This window comes from Pleurodeles waltl, chromosome 6, assembly GCF_031143425.1.
Source record: "Pleurodeles waltl isolate 20211129_DDA chromosome 6, aPleWal1.hap1.20221129, whole genome shotgun sequence".
Taxonomy (NCBI): Eukaryota; Metazoa; Chordata; class Amphibia; order Caudata; family Salamandridae; genus Pleurodeles; species Pleurodeles waltl.
In genome coordinates, this window is record NC_090445.1 from 818,445,116 (window position 1) to 818,463,680 (window position 18,565).

An 18,565-nucleotide genomic window follows, 5' to 3' on the forward strand; every position below is an offset into this window, starting at 1 on the left:
CAGTGTACAATTTGCACCCCCTGTTTGCAACTTGTCTGATCGAACATCAGGTCTTAGTTTGCCATAAAATGCAGGATCATTGGCCCAAGCTGTCCCAGTATCCACGTCAGACTAGAAGTAGAAGTCAAGGGTAGGCCACAGAGATTGCTTTGGTTGAAATTGTCATCTGTGTGTGGTTGGACTATAAAATATTTTGTTAACTTGCAAGTTTGGAACTTGGTTTTAAAGACGGTGCTTTTTGGGACTGGCGTACATGGCAACCTTTTTTTGTATGTGACCTGTTAGTTAGGGAGTTTATGATTATAAGATGCTGAATATTAATTAATAATTAACTGATCATGGCACATGAGACTTGCTTGCATCACAGATACACCTCACATTCTGCAACCAATGTTATTCACTGTTAGATATGCAGTGCTACTCACTGTCAACAACAATTTCTTAATTGTGGTTTAACTAACGTCTGCATACACTGGGTCGCCTGAAGGACTGAAAGATATTTATCAATATGTATTTTTATTGTATAGACACTGTAAAGGTGACTAATAAGCGTTTAACAATTTTCTGTCTTAAATGTACATTCTGTGCTGCCAGCCTTTCTGACAGTTTAGTCCCTTGTGGCTGTCAAAGTAAATGGTTACATTTAGACCTCATTCCCTACATGGAGAGGTGCCCCCACTCCAGCGGACTAAAGAAGTGCCTAAACAAAATACGTCCTGCCTCTCGATTTCCTTCTAATTTGTCTGATTTGAAGAGCTCTTCCAAAACTGTAAGAGTCACTATCCTCTGTACCAGAATAAAAGAGAACCAAATGCTTGAAACGCAACTCTGACAAAAAAGGAAGTACTGGTCTTTGGAAGCAGGAACACCCCTTGTGACACCACCTGGTGACTGACAGAACTAGGACCAGCACTTACTCCCACCGACCATGCTACAAATCTGGGAATCAACCTGGATGACAAGCTCAACATGATGGCACAAGCCATTGCAGTGAGGTCCACCTGCTTCTATATCCTGCGGATGCTGTGAAAAATCTTCAAGTGCCTTCCACAGAACACCAGACAAATCATCATGCAAGCACTCATCACAAGCAGGCTCGACCATGGCAACTTGCGGTATGCTGGAATAGCCAAGCTGCTCCTGAACAGACTTCAGAATATTCATAACTCCGCAGCAAGACTCATACTCAACCTTCCCTGCCACACCCACATTTCATGTCAGCTCAGGGAGCTTCACTGGCTCGCCATTCACATACGCAGCCAGTTCAACCTCATCACGCACACCTACACAGCCCTACACAACATTGGACTCAGAAACAGCAACAACTGCATACACTTTCACAATTCATCCAGAAACCTAAACTGAGCCTCATTCCCACTTTCACACACACCCCGCTTTCACAAAAGCAGAGCAAGAGGTTGCTCCTTCTCCTATATCACACCCAAAACATAGTACAACAGGGGATAGTCAGTGTACCTATAACGGGTGGGATTTAGCTTCCATCCTAGAATGGCTTGAGGGTGTTGGCTGTGGAAGACACTATGATGGAGAGAGAGGATAACCACCTGGTGCTGTCCTCTGTGGAAACAGATAGGAATAGGGGTTTTTAGGCATAGTGATGTTTGAATTGAATACTGAGTGCAAATAATTGGTGTGATATGCACAAGCTATACCACCCTAGATTCCTCTGGGACTTTAGTTTTCATAAGATGTTGGGGTTGGTAGACTTCCTGGGTGCCAGCTGACTCCAGGCCAAAACACAGCAGCTTCCCATATTCCAAAAATTGCCTAATTCAAAGTGAGTTTCATGCTTTCCATGTTTATGTTTTTGGTCATTTCCTGTCTTGGGTGGTAGATCCACCACTTATGTCGGGTACCATTTTTACCATTATGAGTCATATAATGCTAATTGGTGGATTTTTGCCATTGACACATATAATAGCTGCTTTTTATCACAGAATTGTTTTCCCAAACTTTATCCGTTTTGTAAAATAAGCCAAACAAGCTACACAGTCACAAAGGAAAAAAGGCAGGGAAAAGATAAATGACATTTATCATAAGTAAGAGAACCAAAGCTCCACATGACAGGCACACAGTGGCAAGTAAGCAATGCAGCATTACAAATTAGGGCATTCAGCAAGCAATCCAAGGGTAGTGCTAATTGTAAATTAAAGGGGAAACATTAGTCTACGTCCTTTTGTCCTTCATCAGAGTCCAATGTTAGGCGGTAATCTCCTAGCGGCTGCCATATATCTTTCTATCTGGGTGTCCGCAGCTGTAGTGAAGCATTAAAGTTCACTTGTTGTGTCGCAGTATGTCATATCATCATTAAGCCAGGCAGTAACCGTTGGAAGTCTACTACTACCCCAATGGAGAGCCACCTGGTGTTTAGCTAGGAGGAGCACAATGGCAGTACAGCACCACCGGCCTGGGGGTAGAGGCTTAACATAACCCAGCAGGGCCATCAAGGGGTCTGGGTCAAGGGTTTGTTCGATCATAAGGGATATACTGGAATAAATCTCCCCCCAGTAGGAGGCAATCGCAGAACAATTACATGTCAAGTGTACAAAGTCAGCATTGGCCACTTTACATTTAGGGCAATGATGTGACCGCGTGGGGGTCAAGCTTAGCTAAGGCTTTCAGAGTTGTATAAGCTCAGTGCAGGTATTTATAATGTAGCAACATGTGACATTGGTTTTTGAACACCAGCTTAGGTTGCATACAACAGTAATACTAAGTTTTGTCCGGAATGGTGTATACCAGATCATGTTCCCATGCAGCCTTAGTTTTTTCGGGGCCAGCAGAGCGCAGCTGCAGGGAGGCGTGGTGTACGTGGGATAGTAGTCTACCACTGCCAGTGTGAGTGGTGGGAAATCCTTAGGCTCCTCTGGGTATGTGGATAGGGTGCAGCGTAGTGTGCTGTGCAGGCGATGAACAATAAAACTGTTCATTCTCTCAAAGTCTCCTCCCTCCGCCAAAGCAGAGCTGGTTTTTAGGGTGCCATTAAGGAAAAGGTTGTCCAGTACACTCAACTGGTGTGAAGCAAGCATACACTGCACCAACCGTTCCTCAGTGAGTGGGAGCCATGGGTTGTTCGATAGAGGTATGTGTGGAGAATACAGCATCCCCATCCCAGGTTGCGCCGTAACTAAGACCAAGCCCAGCACGTGATAGAAAGCGTCTGTATATCAGTGGGGTCTCATGGAAGTCCCTGTGGGAGTAAGGAAGAATGTGGAAGGCGTGCTGCTTGAGCTCTCCCAAGTTTAAGGCATGGTAGTAGAGTCTGGATCATACGAGTAATAAACATAGTGGGATTGCACCATGAAATAGTAGAGCTGAAGATCCGTAATCCCAAACCTACCAAAATCATAGAGGAGCTGTGTTTCCCAAGGAATGCAGGGCCAGCAGCCGGCCCAGGTCAGTCTAATTAAGATGCCCCAGAGGATGGCAAAGAAGTTATTAGTCAAAGCTATTGGGATATTCATGAACAGGTACAAAAATCGGAGAGAACGTCAGTGCACTTCCAGGTCTTCCTCAAGTTAACTATTTTCCATTAGGCACATCTCCATATACAAGCAGTAGTTACATATTCTTATATTTCCTATAAAAAATGTAAAACAATTCTAGGGTTACATTGTTTGAAATTCATATTTGATGTGCATTACAGCATTCCTGTTTTGTTAATTAGGATCTATAGCCCTGTAAGTAACATAATGCAACATCTGCCAATGAAGCATCTGTTTAATTAAATAGGTAGTCGTCAAGCCTTAAAAGAAAATACCTGTCTGATAATATTTTATTAGATGTGTTTTCTCTCAGAGATATTTGGTAGGAAAGTGAAGAAGGAGAATGTGACTTGAGAGTTTACTCTCATGGATGTGTCTCAAGCGATCATACAGGTGAATAAGAGCACAGGTTTGTATCACCTTAGAAATTAAAAGGAAACAATAAAAACGAAGATATGCTCAAATATTTCAAAGAAAATTACACAATCCAGCTGTATCCAATTAAATACACTACAGTGAATATGCTTGCAATCGGTCATGTTGAGGATCCCTATTTATTTACAGTTGATACTAGTAAATACTATGTTTTAATGTTGTTTTTTTGTTTGAAGGAGAACTCCAGTGGTGCCTCACCTCTTACACCTACCAAGGCGGTCCAAGGAAATCAACTTGGTGCAGGAGCCCTATGTATGTCACCAGACCAAAACTGGTTGGCATCTGTGGCCCCAGATGGAATGATATGTGTTCTGGATACACTTTTTATGGTAATTATGAATAATCTTGTAGAAATCATGATTACATATAGGGATAGGAAATCTTAAGGACAGAATATTGATGCAAAGTTACCAAAGTCATCTAGCCCTTACTACAGATATAGTTTGGTGTTTCTCAGTAGAATATTTAGCCAGGTTTTAACTGTTGTAATTTGTTTTGATCCAAGTTCAATTTTAGGGTTTTGTAAAACAGAAGAGCTGCAAATATGTAATCAACTGTCTTGAATTATTTCCTATACATTTTGACATGTAGGAACTCATGCCAATGGTATGTAATGTGATTTATGATGAAATATGGTAACAATGGTAGTATTTTCTGTTTCAAGTACCTAAAACAATTTAGCGACCCTGCAGGCAACTACACTGAAAATCAGCAAAAGCTAGACAGGTGGCAATTGCAGGAACCTAATAGCCTGCACATTAAACTATATAGCAGCCAATAGGTCTGGCTACTTTGTTGCAATGACTGTGCATTGTTGTATGATGTTTCAATGTGAAAACACATAGAGATACAGATACTAATGTACAAGTATCAAGCAGAGAGGCAACACTTATTTCGGCATATGCAGACAAGGTGATGGATGGATGGATTGAAGACTGTATACCAATAAATAGATGATTGGATATCTGTGAGTTCATGCAAAAGTGGTTGGTGGAGTAAATGGGTGAGTGTGAGCGCATAGCTAGTAGAAGGATGCAAGTATGTGTGTGGATGGATCAATGCTGGGATGTGGGTAAATCCTGGATGCATTGATATTAGTACATGGATATTGCCAGACTCAATTCGGGGTGGGGGGATAAAGTGCTAGCAGGACCTAATAGACCTCAACCATGTCATTTGAAGTTATTTACCTCTGATGTCCTGAGATTTGTCCTACTATAGCTGTGCAAACTGGACCAAGTACACTCTCTCTGCACTTGACTCAGGGTAGTGAGCAATGAAACACTTCTCATGAGCTATTTTGGGGGATGGAGGCTCAAAACTGAAAGCGTCTAACAATGGGCATATTAATTCATTGCCCAGCCCAGAGAAGTATTTTAATCCCACCAAAATGAAGTACTTAACATAAGAAATGTTGCATACTAAGGAGGGGTGATCTACTCAGAAATCAGCAGACATGATTAAATCTTGTATACAGGCTCACTATGGGAACACTTCAGCTTCCCTGGTTTCTATGACCCATACTTTCTCTAGTTTATATGACTGTTTCCATTACTTGACATTTCTGTTTAGGGGCGGCACTTTCTGGTTTTGCTTGTGTAAAAACAATTTGGAAGACCGAGAGATCTTCCAGCAGATTCAGGTCATCGTCGGTTACTCTTCTGCAAATATTCTGTTTCTCCAAGCTATTCTTCTTCTGGGCACCAGGCTGAGCCAGCAGCATCTGAACTTCTACTTCTCTTTAAAGATACACTGATGGCTACTTGTCAAAGCCATATTCCTGGTGTTTTGTAAATTGGCCTGGTGGCCAGAAAACAAAAACTAGTAAAAAGAAACCAATTTATTTTCCAACCATTTCTCTGGCTAGAGACTCCGAGAGTAATTATGCTTTTGGCAAATGCATGATTGTAGGAAGTTGGCTCTGTGTATACTATCTCAAAGTGAGAGATAGTGTGCACAGAGTCCAAGGGTTCCCCTTAGAGGTTGATAGTGGCAAAATTAGAAAATACTAATGCTCTATTTTGTGGTAGTGTGGTCGAGCAGTAGACTTATCAGAGGGTAGTGTTAAGCATTTGTTGTACACACACAGGCAATAAATGAGAACACACACTCAAAGACTTAACTCCAGGCCAATAGGTTTTTATATAGAAAAATATCATTTTCTTAATTTATTTTAGAACCACAAGATTCAGAATTCAAGTAAGTACTTAAATTGTAAGGTACTTGGCTTAGGTAAATATGGAACTTTGAATTAAAAAAAGTAATGTACACAGTTTTGTCAAAAATGGCAATAAGCTATTTTAAAAGTAGACACTGCAAAAATCAACAGTTCCTGGGGGAGGTAAGTACAAGTTAGTTTATCAGGTAAGTAAAACACTTACAAGTTCAGTCTCCGGGGCATAGGCAGCTCACCGTTGGGAGTTCAAGTAAACCCCAAACACCCAGCACCAGCAACACAGGCCGGTCAGGGGCAGAGGTCAAAGTAGGGGCCAAATAACATAGGCGCCTATGGAGACTGGGGTGCTCCGGTTCCAGTCTGCTAGCAGGTAAGTACCTGTATCCTCGGGGAGCAGACCAGGGGTTTTGTAGATCATTGGGGCGGTCGCAAACAGACACACAAAATACACCCTCAGTGGCACAGGGGCGTGTGCGTGCAGTGTGCGAAGTAGGTGTTGGGTTTAAGGTTGAAATCAATGGAGGGACCCGAAGGTCATTCTGGCGATGCACGTAGGGCACAGGGGGGCTTCTCGGGCCACCCACCCACTGGGCAACAATGACGGCCGCCTGCTGGTCACTCCTGCACTGATAGTTGGTTTCTCTTAGGCCTGGGGGCTGCGGGTGCAGTGCTTCTTCCAGGTGTCGGGTTCTTTGTTCCCGGGCAGTCACGGTCAGGGGATTCTCTCTGCAGGCATTGCTGTGGAGGTGCAGGGAGGTCGTCTCAGGGTGTCCACAACGTGGCCGTTGCCTGGGGGTCCTCTCTGCAGTGTTGGTTCTTCTGGACACAAGCCGGGGGCGTCGGGTGCAGAGTGTTGGGGACTCACACTTCCGGAGTGAGGCTGGAGTCCCTTTAAAGTTGTTTTCTTCTTTGTTGCTTGGATGGGGCCGCTGTCCACTGGAGTTTTTTGGTCCTTTGGGTGCAGGGCAGTCCTCTGAGTCGGCAGAGGCTGCTGGTCCCACTGGATGCATTGCTGTTGCAGGTTCTTTGAGTCTGGAGATAGGCCGGTAGGGCTGGGGCCAAGTCAGTTGTCATCTCTGTCGTCTCTGTGGGGCTTTCAGGTCAGCAGTCCTTCTTCTTGTTTCAGGTCGTCAGGAATCTGAAGTCCTGTGCTCAGGGTCACCCCTAAATACTGAATTTAGGGGTGTGTTTAGGGTTGGAGGGCAGTAGCCAATGGCTACTGTCCCTGAGGGTGGCTACACCCTCCTTGTGCCTCCTCCCTTTAGGGAGGGGGCACATCCCTAATCCCATTGGGGGAAATCCTCCAAAGCAAGATGGAGAATTTTCTAAGGGAGGGGTCACCTCACCTCAGCTCAGGACACCTTAGGGGCTGTCGTGGCTGGAGGGTGAAACCTCCTTGTTTTTCTCATTATCTCCTCAGGACTTGCTGCCAAAAGTGGGGGCTGTGTTGGTGGGCGGGCATCTCCACTAGCTGTAGTGCCCTGGGGCATTGTAACACAAAGCCTGAGCCTTTGAGGCTCACTGCTAGGTGTTACAGTTCCTGCAGGGGGGAGGTGTGAAGCACCTCCACCCAGTGCAGGCTTTGTTTCTGGCCTCAGAGAGCACAAAGGCTCTCCCCCTAGGAGGTCAGAAACTTGCCCCTCAGTGGCAGGCTGGCACAGACCAGTCAGTCCTGCACTGAAGGATTGGTGAAAAATACAGATTTTTCTAACTTGGTAAAGGCAAACACCCAGCCCACAGCATTCAGTACTTCCCCCTGCTAGAAAATGTGCAACCTCATTGCTCTTAAGCAGCTTAGCAACATAGCTTCCTTTTACTCATCATTAAATGTTCATCCTCCAGCTGCTTTAATATACAATTAAAACAAACCTTTCTAATGTCCCAATCAATAACTTGGTACCCTTGTACCACAGGCCAGAAATGTGTCTGACTCAGAATATCTCCCCAACCTGAACAATCCCTCATATTATTATAGACATTGGATAGTACAGAGCTGAGAAATCCAAACGGTAGACAACATCAAGAAATATACACTTCAGGTGAACAAGAGTGTGGCCATCACCAAGAAAGTATACCGCAGTCCCCGGCAAGGGGCTTCAGCGGCGTCGGGCCTGTTGTGTCAGTCACTGTCATTGCACTCCAGCGGGGATCACGGCTTCGGTTGCAGGCGATGTCCTGGAGTCGGGCAGTGGCGTTGGTCCTGTAGTTGTCCGGAATCTGTGCACCCAGTTCTTCTTGTTTTTTAGGCCAGTTTTCACTCCTAAGGGCCCAAAAACTGGAATAAGCCCCACCTGGTGAGTTAGGGTCCACAGCAAGCGAACCCAGAGGCTGGTAGGTGAAGTCTTTGATGTACCTAAGACCTATTAACAGGAAGCAAGCTCAGTCCAAGCCCTTGGAGAAACTTAACAAGCTGGATACACAGCAAAGTCCAGTCTTTGTCCTCTTTAAGGCAGAAGCAGCCACTACAGGCCAACCCAGCAAAGAACACACAGCAAAGGAGCAGTACTCCTCCTCCAGCTCTCCAACTCTTCTCCTTGGCACAGGTTCCTCTTGATCCAGGAGTGTTCTAAAAATCTGGGGTTTTGGGTCCACTACTTACTCATTTCTGCTGTTGAAGTAGGCAAACATCAAAGGAAAGTCTCAATTGTTCACAAGATTCTGCCTTGCCAGGCCTGACCCTGGCGCACTCCAGGGGGTTAGAGACTGCATTGTGTGAAGGCAGGCACAGCCCTTTGAGGTGCAGATGTCCGCTCCTCCCTCCCCAATCGAGCCTAGAACAATTATCAGGATATGCAGGACATACCTCAGCTCCCTTTGTGTCATTGTCTAGAGGGAATTCACAAACAGCCCAATTGTCAGTCTAACCTAGATGTGGATTCAACAGGCAAACAGAGGCACAGAATGGTTTAGCAAGAAAATTCCCACTTTCTAAAAGTGGCATTTTCAAACAGGCAATCTAAAAAACAACTGTACCAAAAGATTCATTTTTAAGTTGTGAGTTCAGAGACCCCAAACTCCAAATCTCTATCTGCTCCCAATGAGAACTTGCACTTATAAGGTTTTTAAAGGCGGTCCCCATGTTAAGCTATGAGAGGGATAGGCCTTTCAATAGTGAAAACTGAACTTGGCAGTATTTCACTACTAAGAAATGTAAAAAACACCAGTACATTGTACCTTTTAAATATACTGCACCCTGCCAATGGGGCTACTTAGGGCCTACCTTAGGGGGTGACTTATATGTAGTAAAAGGGAAGGTTTGGGCTTGGTAAGTGGGTACACTTGCCAGGTCGAATGGCAGTGCAAAGCTGCACACACAGACACTGCAGTGGCAGGTCTGAGACATGCCTACAGGGCTACTCATGTGGGTGGCACAATCAGTGCTGCAGGCCCACTAGTAACATTGGACTTACAGGCCCTGGGCACACAAAGTGCACTTTACTAGGGACTTACTAGTAAATCAAATATGCCAATCAGGGATAACCAATTATAATCACAACTTATACAGGGAGCACTTGCACTCTAGCATTGGTCAGCAGTGGTAAAGTGCCCAGAGTACCAAAAATGAAGTCCAGCACACAGTCAAACAGACAGGAATCAGAGGCAAAAGACAAGGGAGACCACACCAGGGATGCCATGTATACTAGCCCCCCTTGGTCAATTGAGACTTGGGATTAGCAATGTAACCATATGTATACATTGAAGCCATCTAATAAATGCTGAGAAATATCAGATAACGTAGCTTCTATGTTCTACATTAAAGTTCTTCCAGGAGGGTGAGGCAACCACTATCCTCAACCCAGCAAAGTCAAACAGCACTCCAAAGATACACAGGGAAGGCAGAGCATCACACCCAGGGACCTCCAATCGATACCTTACTTTATTCCATCTCAGAGTCTTCGCTAGCTGTTTTGGGTCTGGAGCCACTATCCCAAAGCTGATTTCCATTGCCTAAGGTTGCATCCACTGCCTGCAGCATTCCACCTGGGCATACGATAATCCTGTTCACCTGTGAGTCTGCTTCTCCACTGTCCTTTCCTTCCTTCCACTGTCAACCGCATCAGAGAGTTCATCTCCATTGCTTGGGTTCGCCAGTATTCTGAGGTAAGTTGTGCATTCACTTGTTTGCCTCTGCTAGAGTGTAAAAGAACCCCCCCAGGCTGGACCCGGAGTTTCACCGGGAAGAGGAGGCTGTATCGTAAGTTTTAGCTTTGCAGCCTCTTTTTAACTGCCATAAATGTTTTCCTCATTTCTTGTACTCGCTGGGTATAATCGGGGACAATTGAAATATGCGTACCCTTATATGATGGAGGGTCCCGTGACCTGGTACACTGCAGTACAGCATCTCGGAAATTTAGAAAGTGGGTTACGATGGCCCTCAGCGGGTCGCCAATGCTCTATGGGCCCTTTCAGTGATAGAGAGGTTCGAGATTCGTTTTGGTTTAAGGGATGTTGTAATCCAGTCTTCCAAGAAAAGTTCTACAGACGGCCCCTCTGCCTTATCCGGAAAGTGCACAAAACGGAGTTTGTTTCTTCTAGAACGGCCCTCCGAGTCTTCAAGGCGGTCATCCAAACGGCATATCCATTTTTGTAAGTCCAAGACTGTGACTCTGAGTGTGTGAACCTTCCGCTGCAGGACAGCAACATTTTCCTCGGCGTTCATCACCCTTTCAGACACTTTGGGTAGATCAGCTTGCACTAAGATCTATTGCCGCCGCCTCTATTTTTCTGACAATGTCAGATTTAGAGTCGTAGATCGCCATCATTAAATCTGCCAACGAAGGGGAGGCAGGTGTCACGCCCTCTTCTTCAGATAGCCCCATGTTTCAGTCTTCCCCCTCCTCTGAGTGGGCAGGGGATGGCATTGAGTGGGTGTAGTTGATTATCTTGTTTGTCTGAGCTGCCTTCAAACTCTGATTTGTAGCCATGATGCCTGAAGTTGTATTCTTTCCCTGATATCACTATTTTGATCACTGTGGCAGTCATGAGGCGGCGGCCTTCACTCCCTGTGCCAGGGTGACTACAACTGGCAGAACAGGGTCGTCAGCTGCGGGTTGTCCCATAAGGAGGTACACCTCAAACCCATCTGAGTAACATTAGCAGCAGGGTGAACCAAGCGCAAAAATGGGAAGCCTTCCAGCTGTCAGGGAGGTCCCCCACCTTTTCCTCCTTGTATGCAGTGCACACCAGACAGGTCCCCCCTCATTCACCACAGATATTGGAGTATGGGTCAGGGGCCTTCCACGAGGCATCACTCCTGCAAGTCACTTGGGGCCAGATGTAGCAAGCGTTTAGCATGGTGCAAACAGCGAATTACGCTGTTTGTGCCATGCAAAACGCACAACGCGATGCTCATTCCCATTTTGCGAGTCGGTAACCTGGTTACCGACTTGCAAAATGGGAATGCAACTCGCAAATAGGAAGGGGTGTTTCCCTTCCTATTTGCGATTCGCATCGCAATGTAGAAATGCTTTGTGACCGCAAAGGCGGTCGCAAAGCAATTCGCAGTTAGCACCCATTTCAAATGGATGCTAACCCATTCGCAGAAGGGAAGTGGTCCCTAGGGGCCCCCTTCCCCTTTGTGATTGGCTCTGAAAAAATTAAACAAAAACGTTTCATTTTTTCGTGTGTATTGCAACTCGTTTTCCTTTAAGGAAAACATGCTGCAATACAAAAAATAAACTGCTTTATTAAAAAGCAGTCTCAGACATGGTGGTCTGCTGTCTCCAGCAGGCCACCATCCCTGTGAGTGCTGTGAATCGCAAGGGGGTTGCAAATTGCGACCCACCTCATTAATATTAATGAGGTGGGTCTTTGCGACCCCCTTGCGATTCGGAGATGGTGTCAGGGACACCATCCTGCATCTGGGTTTGCGAATTGCAAATTGCGAGTCGCTCAGACTGCAATTTGCAAGTCGCAAACTCTGACTTACCTACATCTGGCCTTTGGTAGCACTAGGGATTCATCGGGACCCATTCCAACATGCAATCGTACCCTAGGACTTTAGGCCGATCGCCACCTCTCATCACTGGGGCCTGGCCGTCCTCATTATAGACCCATCCCCCTAAACCAACTCACCACATTGGTTTGGCTCTGAAGCAGATCAGGGAGCCTCAAGGCCCCAACAGGCCTGGGAAGCTATGCGTACGAGCTGGGAATTGCCACTGGAGACCACCTCCCACCCCAGCTCCGAACGAGGTGCCACCCCTGGGTATCCATCTGGTACATGGAGCAGCAGGCCTGAGGGCCTGGATGTCCTGCCAACCCCCAAATACTGCTGCGGCGCGCTCTTTTCACCATCTCCATTGGTGCCAGCAGAATCCTCAGGCCTGTCAGGAGTCTAGGGCCCCGCAGATCCAGGCTGTCAGGGGAAGCCCCAATTCCGAAGTCGGACTCCGTTGCCATATCCCGCCTCACTCCTCCGGCCATGGATGTAGCTCCGCTCCCCGCACCATGATCTCAGGCAGGGAGTGACTGGGACTGGGTCCAGGGATCAGGAGCCCCAGCCGATCCACCACCTCAGGCCGCAGTTCACTTCACCACCTCCTCTGTTGGTCCTTGGCCCCCAGCCCCTTCTCTAGGCCTCATAGGGAATCCTCCTGGCCAGCAGGTAAGGGACTCCCTCCCGTCAAGGCTCTGCTGAGTACAGCACCACAAGTGTTATTTTGCACTCGGCATCCCCCTGACCCCCAGGTGCCAAGAGCTTCGCGAGCCACTGCTCACAGCTGAATCAGGCCTCAGCGGTCCCCTCACAGTTTGTTGGCAGGTCCCCATCAATGGAAATAAGTTACCCTTTGTTGGCACAAGTCAAGGGGAAAAAGCTGAGGTGTACATGGCAAATAAAACTAAAGGATGACAGCAGGATTTTTATTGCGGTATGGAAGCTGTAATGAGCACATCTAGCCGGCCATCTTGCCTGGCTATGCCCCCCTACTCTGTCTACATTTATGTTCAGACCACAGTAGATATGTTACACTTAACCTCAACATAAGTATCAAATACATAAATACATGTCCATGATGTTGCACCCAAACTCCCTTTCTGCACCTGTTCCTGACACCTATACACACCCTACCTCTTCCTTCTTTTAGCTGATTCACAACTGACCACAGTCCACCAGCACTATTCTCCTGCTTTAACCTATATCTATAGTACAACTTGCATTTAAAAAAATATTTTTCACGAATAATAAGAGATTCAATATTTTCCACTGGTAGCAGTTAGTTAGTTTACTAAGCCATACGGGCTTCCTAGAATCATTTGTTGAACCCTTACATCAACCTGACAACAGTTATCAAACACCCCAGCTGAAGCTCCACCCCTCAAATGCATTTGTGGTTTGTAGTTCGGTCTGAGGGCCCTGAATTGGGTCTGCTATGTATGTGTTGAGTTTTATTGTCCTCAGACCAGTAAGACATTTTCACTTGTTCCTTTTTTGGATCGGGATCTTAAATATATATATCTCGACCGGTTTACCAAACAAGTAGTAGATCTGCACCCATAAAAGTATTCTTTAAATGGGTGCAAATGTAATACTTTCACAAACATTCGAGAAAAAGGTTTGGCAAGCTGTGCCAGTCACAACTTTTCAAGCATATTACTGGCAATCAAACAACCGAAAGGCAATGGGATGAACCTGGTTCTCCTTTGGAACCCATGACAATTATCACATACAACACAACAGTCTTCAGTCCCTGCCCTTAGATTATGGGGGTCATTCTGACCCCGGCGGTCTTAGACCGCCGGGGCCAGGGTCGGCGGGAGCACCGCCGACAGACCGGCGGTGCCCCGCAGGGCATTCTGACCGCGGCGGTAAAGCCGCGGTCAGACCGGCAACACTGGCGGTCTCCCGCCAGTGTACCGCCGCCCCTTTGAATCCTCCAAGGCGGTGCAGCGAGCTGCGCCGCCGAGGGGATTCCGACCCCCCCCTACCGCCATCCAGTTCCCGGCGGTCCGCCCGCCGGGAACCGGATGGCTGTAGGGGGGGTTGCGGGCCCCCGTAAGAGGGCCCCTACGAGTATTTCACTGTCTGCTTGGCAGACAGTGAAATACGCGACGGGTGCAACAGCACCCGTCGCACCTTCCCACTCCGCCGGCTCGATTACGAGCCGGCTTCATCGTGGGAAGGACGGTTTCCCCTGGGCTGGCGGGCGGCCTTTTGGAGGCCGCCCGCCAGCCCAGGGGAAACCTCAAAATACCCACCGCGGTCTTCCGACCGCGGTACGGTATTTTGGCGGCTCCCGCCGGGCGCGCGGTGACCGCGCCCGGCGGGAGTCAGAATGACCCCCTATATGTTTTAAGTGCATGTTCACTGCATACACTTTTCTTCAACTCTGCTGCAAGAAGCCTTAATTGTTGAATTGTCAAATTGGCGCATGTAGGCAGGCCTCCAGGTTTCTAGTCCTTGCCTTTTACCAATCATTTTATCAATTACTGATGGCCTCCTGTACTAAGCCTGAGTCTAAAATAAAGGAGAGCGTGCATTTAATTAATAGGGCGAGGGTGATACATGTGTCTGGGTTGCCTCTAAGAGTCTGTGCAGGAGCTGAGCCAAGAAAACGTATAGCATGCATATTCTCTTCAAAGCTCAAAGATGGTGGAACATTATGGTCTATAAAATCAAACATTAATAGGAGTTTGTACAGCGCATTTCTGATGGATAAAACTACCTGTGGATTCCTCAGCTTATGCATTCTCCCAATGCACCAGCATTCGATTAAAACTTTCTTCCCAGTTCTTCATGTCGATGAGGACATCACAATTGCATGGCTCTGCACGCGACTCCATCTGACGTCATCGTGGCAATAAGGGCCTCGTCGGCGTGCTGACGTCAGTTCCCTTTTTTCCGTGCCTTCGACGCTAACGGTTTTCTCACAGCTCTCGAACAGCTACTGTTTCAAAGGTGTCTTATTGTACCTGTTACAATGTCTCCACCTAAGAAGTCAGGTTTTAAGCCTTGTTGTGAGTGCAGGGGTTGTATGTCAGTCACGGACCCTCATGAAGACTGTTTATGGTGTCTTAGTTCGGACCACGAAGTGGAAGAGTGTGTTTCCTGCCAAAGGATGAATCCAAAGGCGCTGGAAGAAAGAGAAGCTAAACTCTTCTTGGCAAAAGCAAAGAAAGGACACAGAAGTCACCGGAGGTCTAAGACAAGGGACTCATCATCCCATAAGTCCTCGCAGTCACAGAAGAAGCAGTGCCAGCAAGATTCTCTACACCGTACTTCTAGAGATCGGTCTCGGTCTCCCTCTAGACAACGACATACGCTGTGGGAGGTCAGTCCTACTGTTATTATCCAACCTCAAAGTCCTCAGGCTTCTCCGGCACCATCACTCATAGAGGTGGTTGAGTCCCCGGTGAGTCCTCCAACTCATTTTTCACCTGTGTTGGTTCAGGAGTCGGTGGCACAGGTTCCGGAACCGACCCAAGCACCGCATGAAGAACAAAGGTTTCCTGCCTTCCCGACTCCGGGAGCAGATCCGGCAGCTTTTCTGAATGCTATGTTCAGCATTTTTAATAAAGATATGGCCCCTTCTGGTGGACCGGCAGGTCCCATGGGTCCATTAGTGTTCTCCTTGGGCTCTCCGGCTCCATGCAAGTCAGCTCCGTTTGTGCCTTTCTCTCAGGCTGAGGGTGCTGGTTCAACGCTGATGACGTAGCCTCATATGATGCCGATGGAGCCAGCTCTGGCGCCGGATGGGTCCCGGTCGGGATGGAGTGTATCTCCTTCTTCTCCTTTGCCACGTCCATCTGTCTTGAAGCCGGCATCATCGACGTTGGCTAACTCTGTCGATGCCGAGGTTGTAGGTCAGGCTGAGGTCGAGGAGGCAAGCGTTGAGGCTCTTGGAAGAGCAAGTATACCAGAGACAATTATTGGAGGAAGGAGAGATTTCGGAGCCCCTGGGAGAGTTTCAGGGTCTGACTCAGCTAGTGAACTGGATACCTCCCCTGAGTGGGATCTTTCATAACCGGGTGAATTTACGGAAGAGGCGGCTTCATATCACTCTGTCATAAGGAAGGCTGAAGATTGTTTGGTGCTTCCATTGCCATCTTCTGAAGTTAGAACAAACATTTTAACTGATGTATTACATCCTTCCTCCACTTCGGCGGAGCCCCGGCTCTCTTTCAATGATGCTCTCACGGAGCCTATTTTGGAGGTTTGGTGAAAGCCTGTTACATCACCAGCTGTGTCCAGAACGGTAGCAAGGAAAGACAGGGTTTCTCCTGGGATCCAGGATTTTTATCCAACTCCTCAGAGCTTAGTGGTCCGGGCTTCTTGTTCTGCTCGTTCTGCACCTGGTTCCTTTCCTGCTACTCCATCAGACAGGGAGTCCAAGAGGATGGAGCATGCAGCTAAAAAGACTTCCTCTTATTGTAGTATGGCCCTAAAATCAGTCAATGCTACCTGTGTGCTGGGTAGATATGTTCATGCCCTGATGGACATGGCTAGAGCTGTGGTGCCAAGCTTGCCGCAAGATATGCAGGGGCATTTTGACGAGTTCCTGTTGGACACCCAAGCTGAAGCCAGACAGATCATCCAGTCTGGTCTGGATACAGCAGACTCAGTAGCCAGCACAATGGGTACTTCGGTGGCCACCAGGAGACAGGCGTGACTAAGGTCTTCTGGGTTTTTGACTGATGTCCAGGCAACTTTATTGGACCTCCCTTTTGACTGCAAAAAGTTGTTTGGGGCCAAGGCGGACTCTGCTTTAGAGTGCTTCAAAGACAGCAGGGCCACGGTGAGATCTTTGGGACTTCAGGCTTCTACATCGACTCCCTTCAGATCCTTTTGGAGATTTAGGCGGTCTGGCCGTGGAGCCGCTTATAGTGGAAGACCTCAGTCCACAACTCAACAGCCTGCCAACCTTCCATATGAATCTTTTAGAGGGCAGGGGAGGGTTAGGACATGAGGAGCCATCCAACAGCACCCTGCCTCATCCTCTTCCTCTGGGAGAGCACTACAAGGAAAGCAGCCCTAGTTTTCCATCCATTTTAAGTCATGCTTCTCCTGCAGGGGCAGGACATTTCATTTTCTCCACGAGCGTGAGTTAGTCACATCGGACTCTTGGGTACTAAACATTGTGGGGAAAGGTTATGCCCTTCCTTTCCAGAAGTTTACCCTCTCCCACCCCTCCCCGTCCTTTGTTTTGTTCAGAAGATCATCTCCTGTTGCGGCAGCACGAGGTTCAATTCCTTTTATCAAAAGGTGAAGTGGAGTTGGTTCCAGAGCAGGAAAGGGGTCAGGGTTGCTATTAAAGATATTTCCTGATTCCCAAGAAGGATGGTCGATTGAGGCCTATCCTGGATCTGAGGATTTTGAATTGGTTCCTCAAACAGGAGAAATTCAAAATGCTGACTCAAGCGCAGGTGCTTCTGGCGTTGAACAAGGAGGATTGGATGGTGTCTGTCAACTTGCAGGATGCATACTTTCACATCCCCATTCTCAAGTCACACAGGAAGTATCTCTGGTTTGTGGTGGGGTCGCAACAGTACCAGTTTGTGGTCCTTTCTTTTGGTCTTACTTCCGCACCTCAAGTCTTCACGAAGGTGATGGAGGTGGTTGCAGCAAATCTCAGAAGGAAGGGAGTATCTGTATTCCCTTACCTGGACGATTGGCTGATAAAAGCCAAGTCCCCAGAGCTTGTGCTGCATCACCTGCAAATGACAACTCAGTTGTTGTTCAACCTGGGCTTTACGGTGAACGTGCCCAAGTCTCACCTGAAGCCCTCTCAGCACCTCCTGTTCACAGGGGCAGTACTGGATACCACATTGAATTGGGCCTATCCTCCGCCTCAGCGGATCCAGGACATTCAGGCATTGATTCCAATGTTTCAATATGGAGCAGTTGTTCCAGTCCTCAAAGTCCTACGTCTGCTCAGTCTGTTCGCTTCTTGCATTCTGTTGGTCACTCATGCACGTTGGCACATGAGGGCTCTCCAGTGGTGCCTCCACAAACAGTGGTTTAAACGCAAATGGGATCTCGAGGAGTCAATAACTATCTCTAGAGATGCTGCAGCGCATCTACGATGGTGGGCTGTGGACGAGAACCTTTCCCAAGGAAGGTCGTTTTCTCTATCACCACAGGTGGCCACGGTCATAACGGATGCTTCCACTCTAGGGTTAGGAGCTCACCGGGGGGACCTGGAGATCAAAGGTCTTTGGTCTCCAGTGGAACAGATGTTTCACCATCAATCTGTTAGAATTGTGGGCAATACGTCTGGCTCTCAAGGCCTTCTTCCCTTCCCTTCGCGGTCAGTCAGTTCAGGTCTTGACGGACAACACTACCTTAATGTGGTATATCAACAAGCAGGGAGGAGTAGGGTTATACCTTCTCTGCAGAGAGGCTTTGCGGCTCTGATCCTGGGCTCAGGACTTTCAGATTTGCTTAGTAGTAAACCATCTGGCAGGGCTGCTAAACGTTCGTGTGGACAGTCTCAGTCGGCATTTCTCA

At 47.4% G+C, this 18,565-nt stretch overlaps 1 protein-coding gene across 1 annotated transcript in view; it reads left to right on the forward strand.

The window, feature by feature from the left end:
- CFAP43 (cilia and flagella associated protein 43) overlaps positions 1–18,565 on the forward strand; it is a 505,375-nt gene that overhangs the window by 194,548 nt on the left and 292,262 nt on the right. Inside the window, exon 15 of the mRNA XM_069239443.1 lies at positions 4,118–4,270. Coding sequence (XP_069095544.1) covers positions 4,118–4,270 — 153 coding nt within the window. The remainder of the gene's footprint in view (positions 1–4,117; positions 4,271–18,565) is intronic.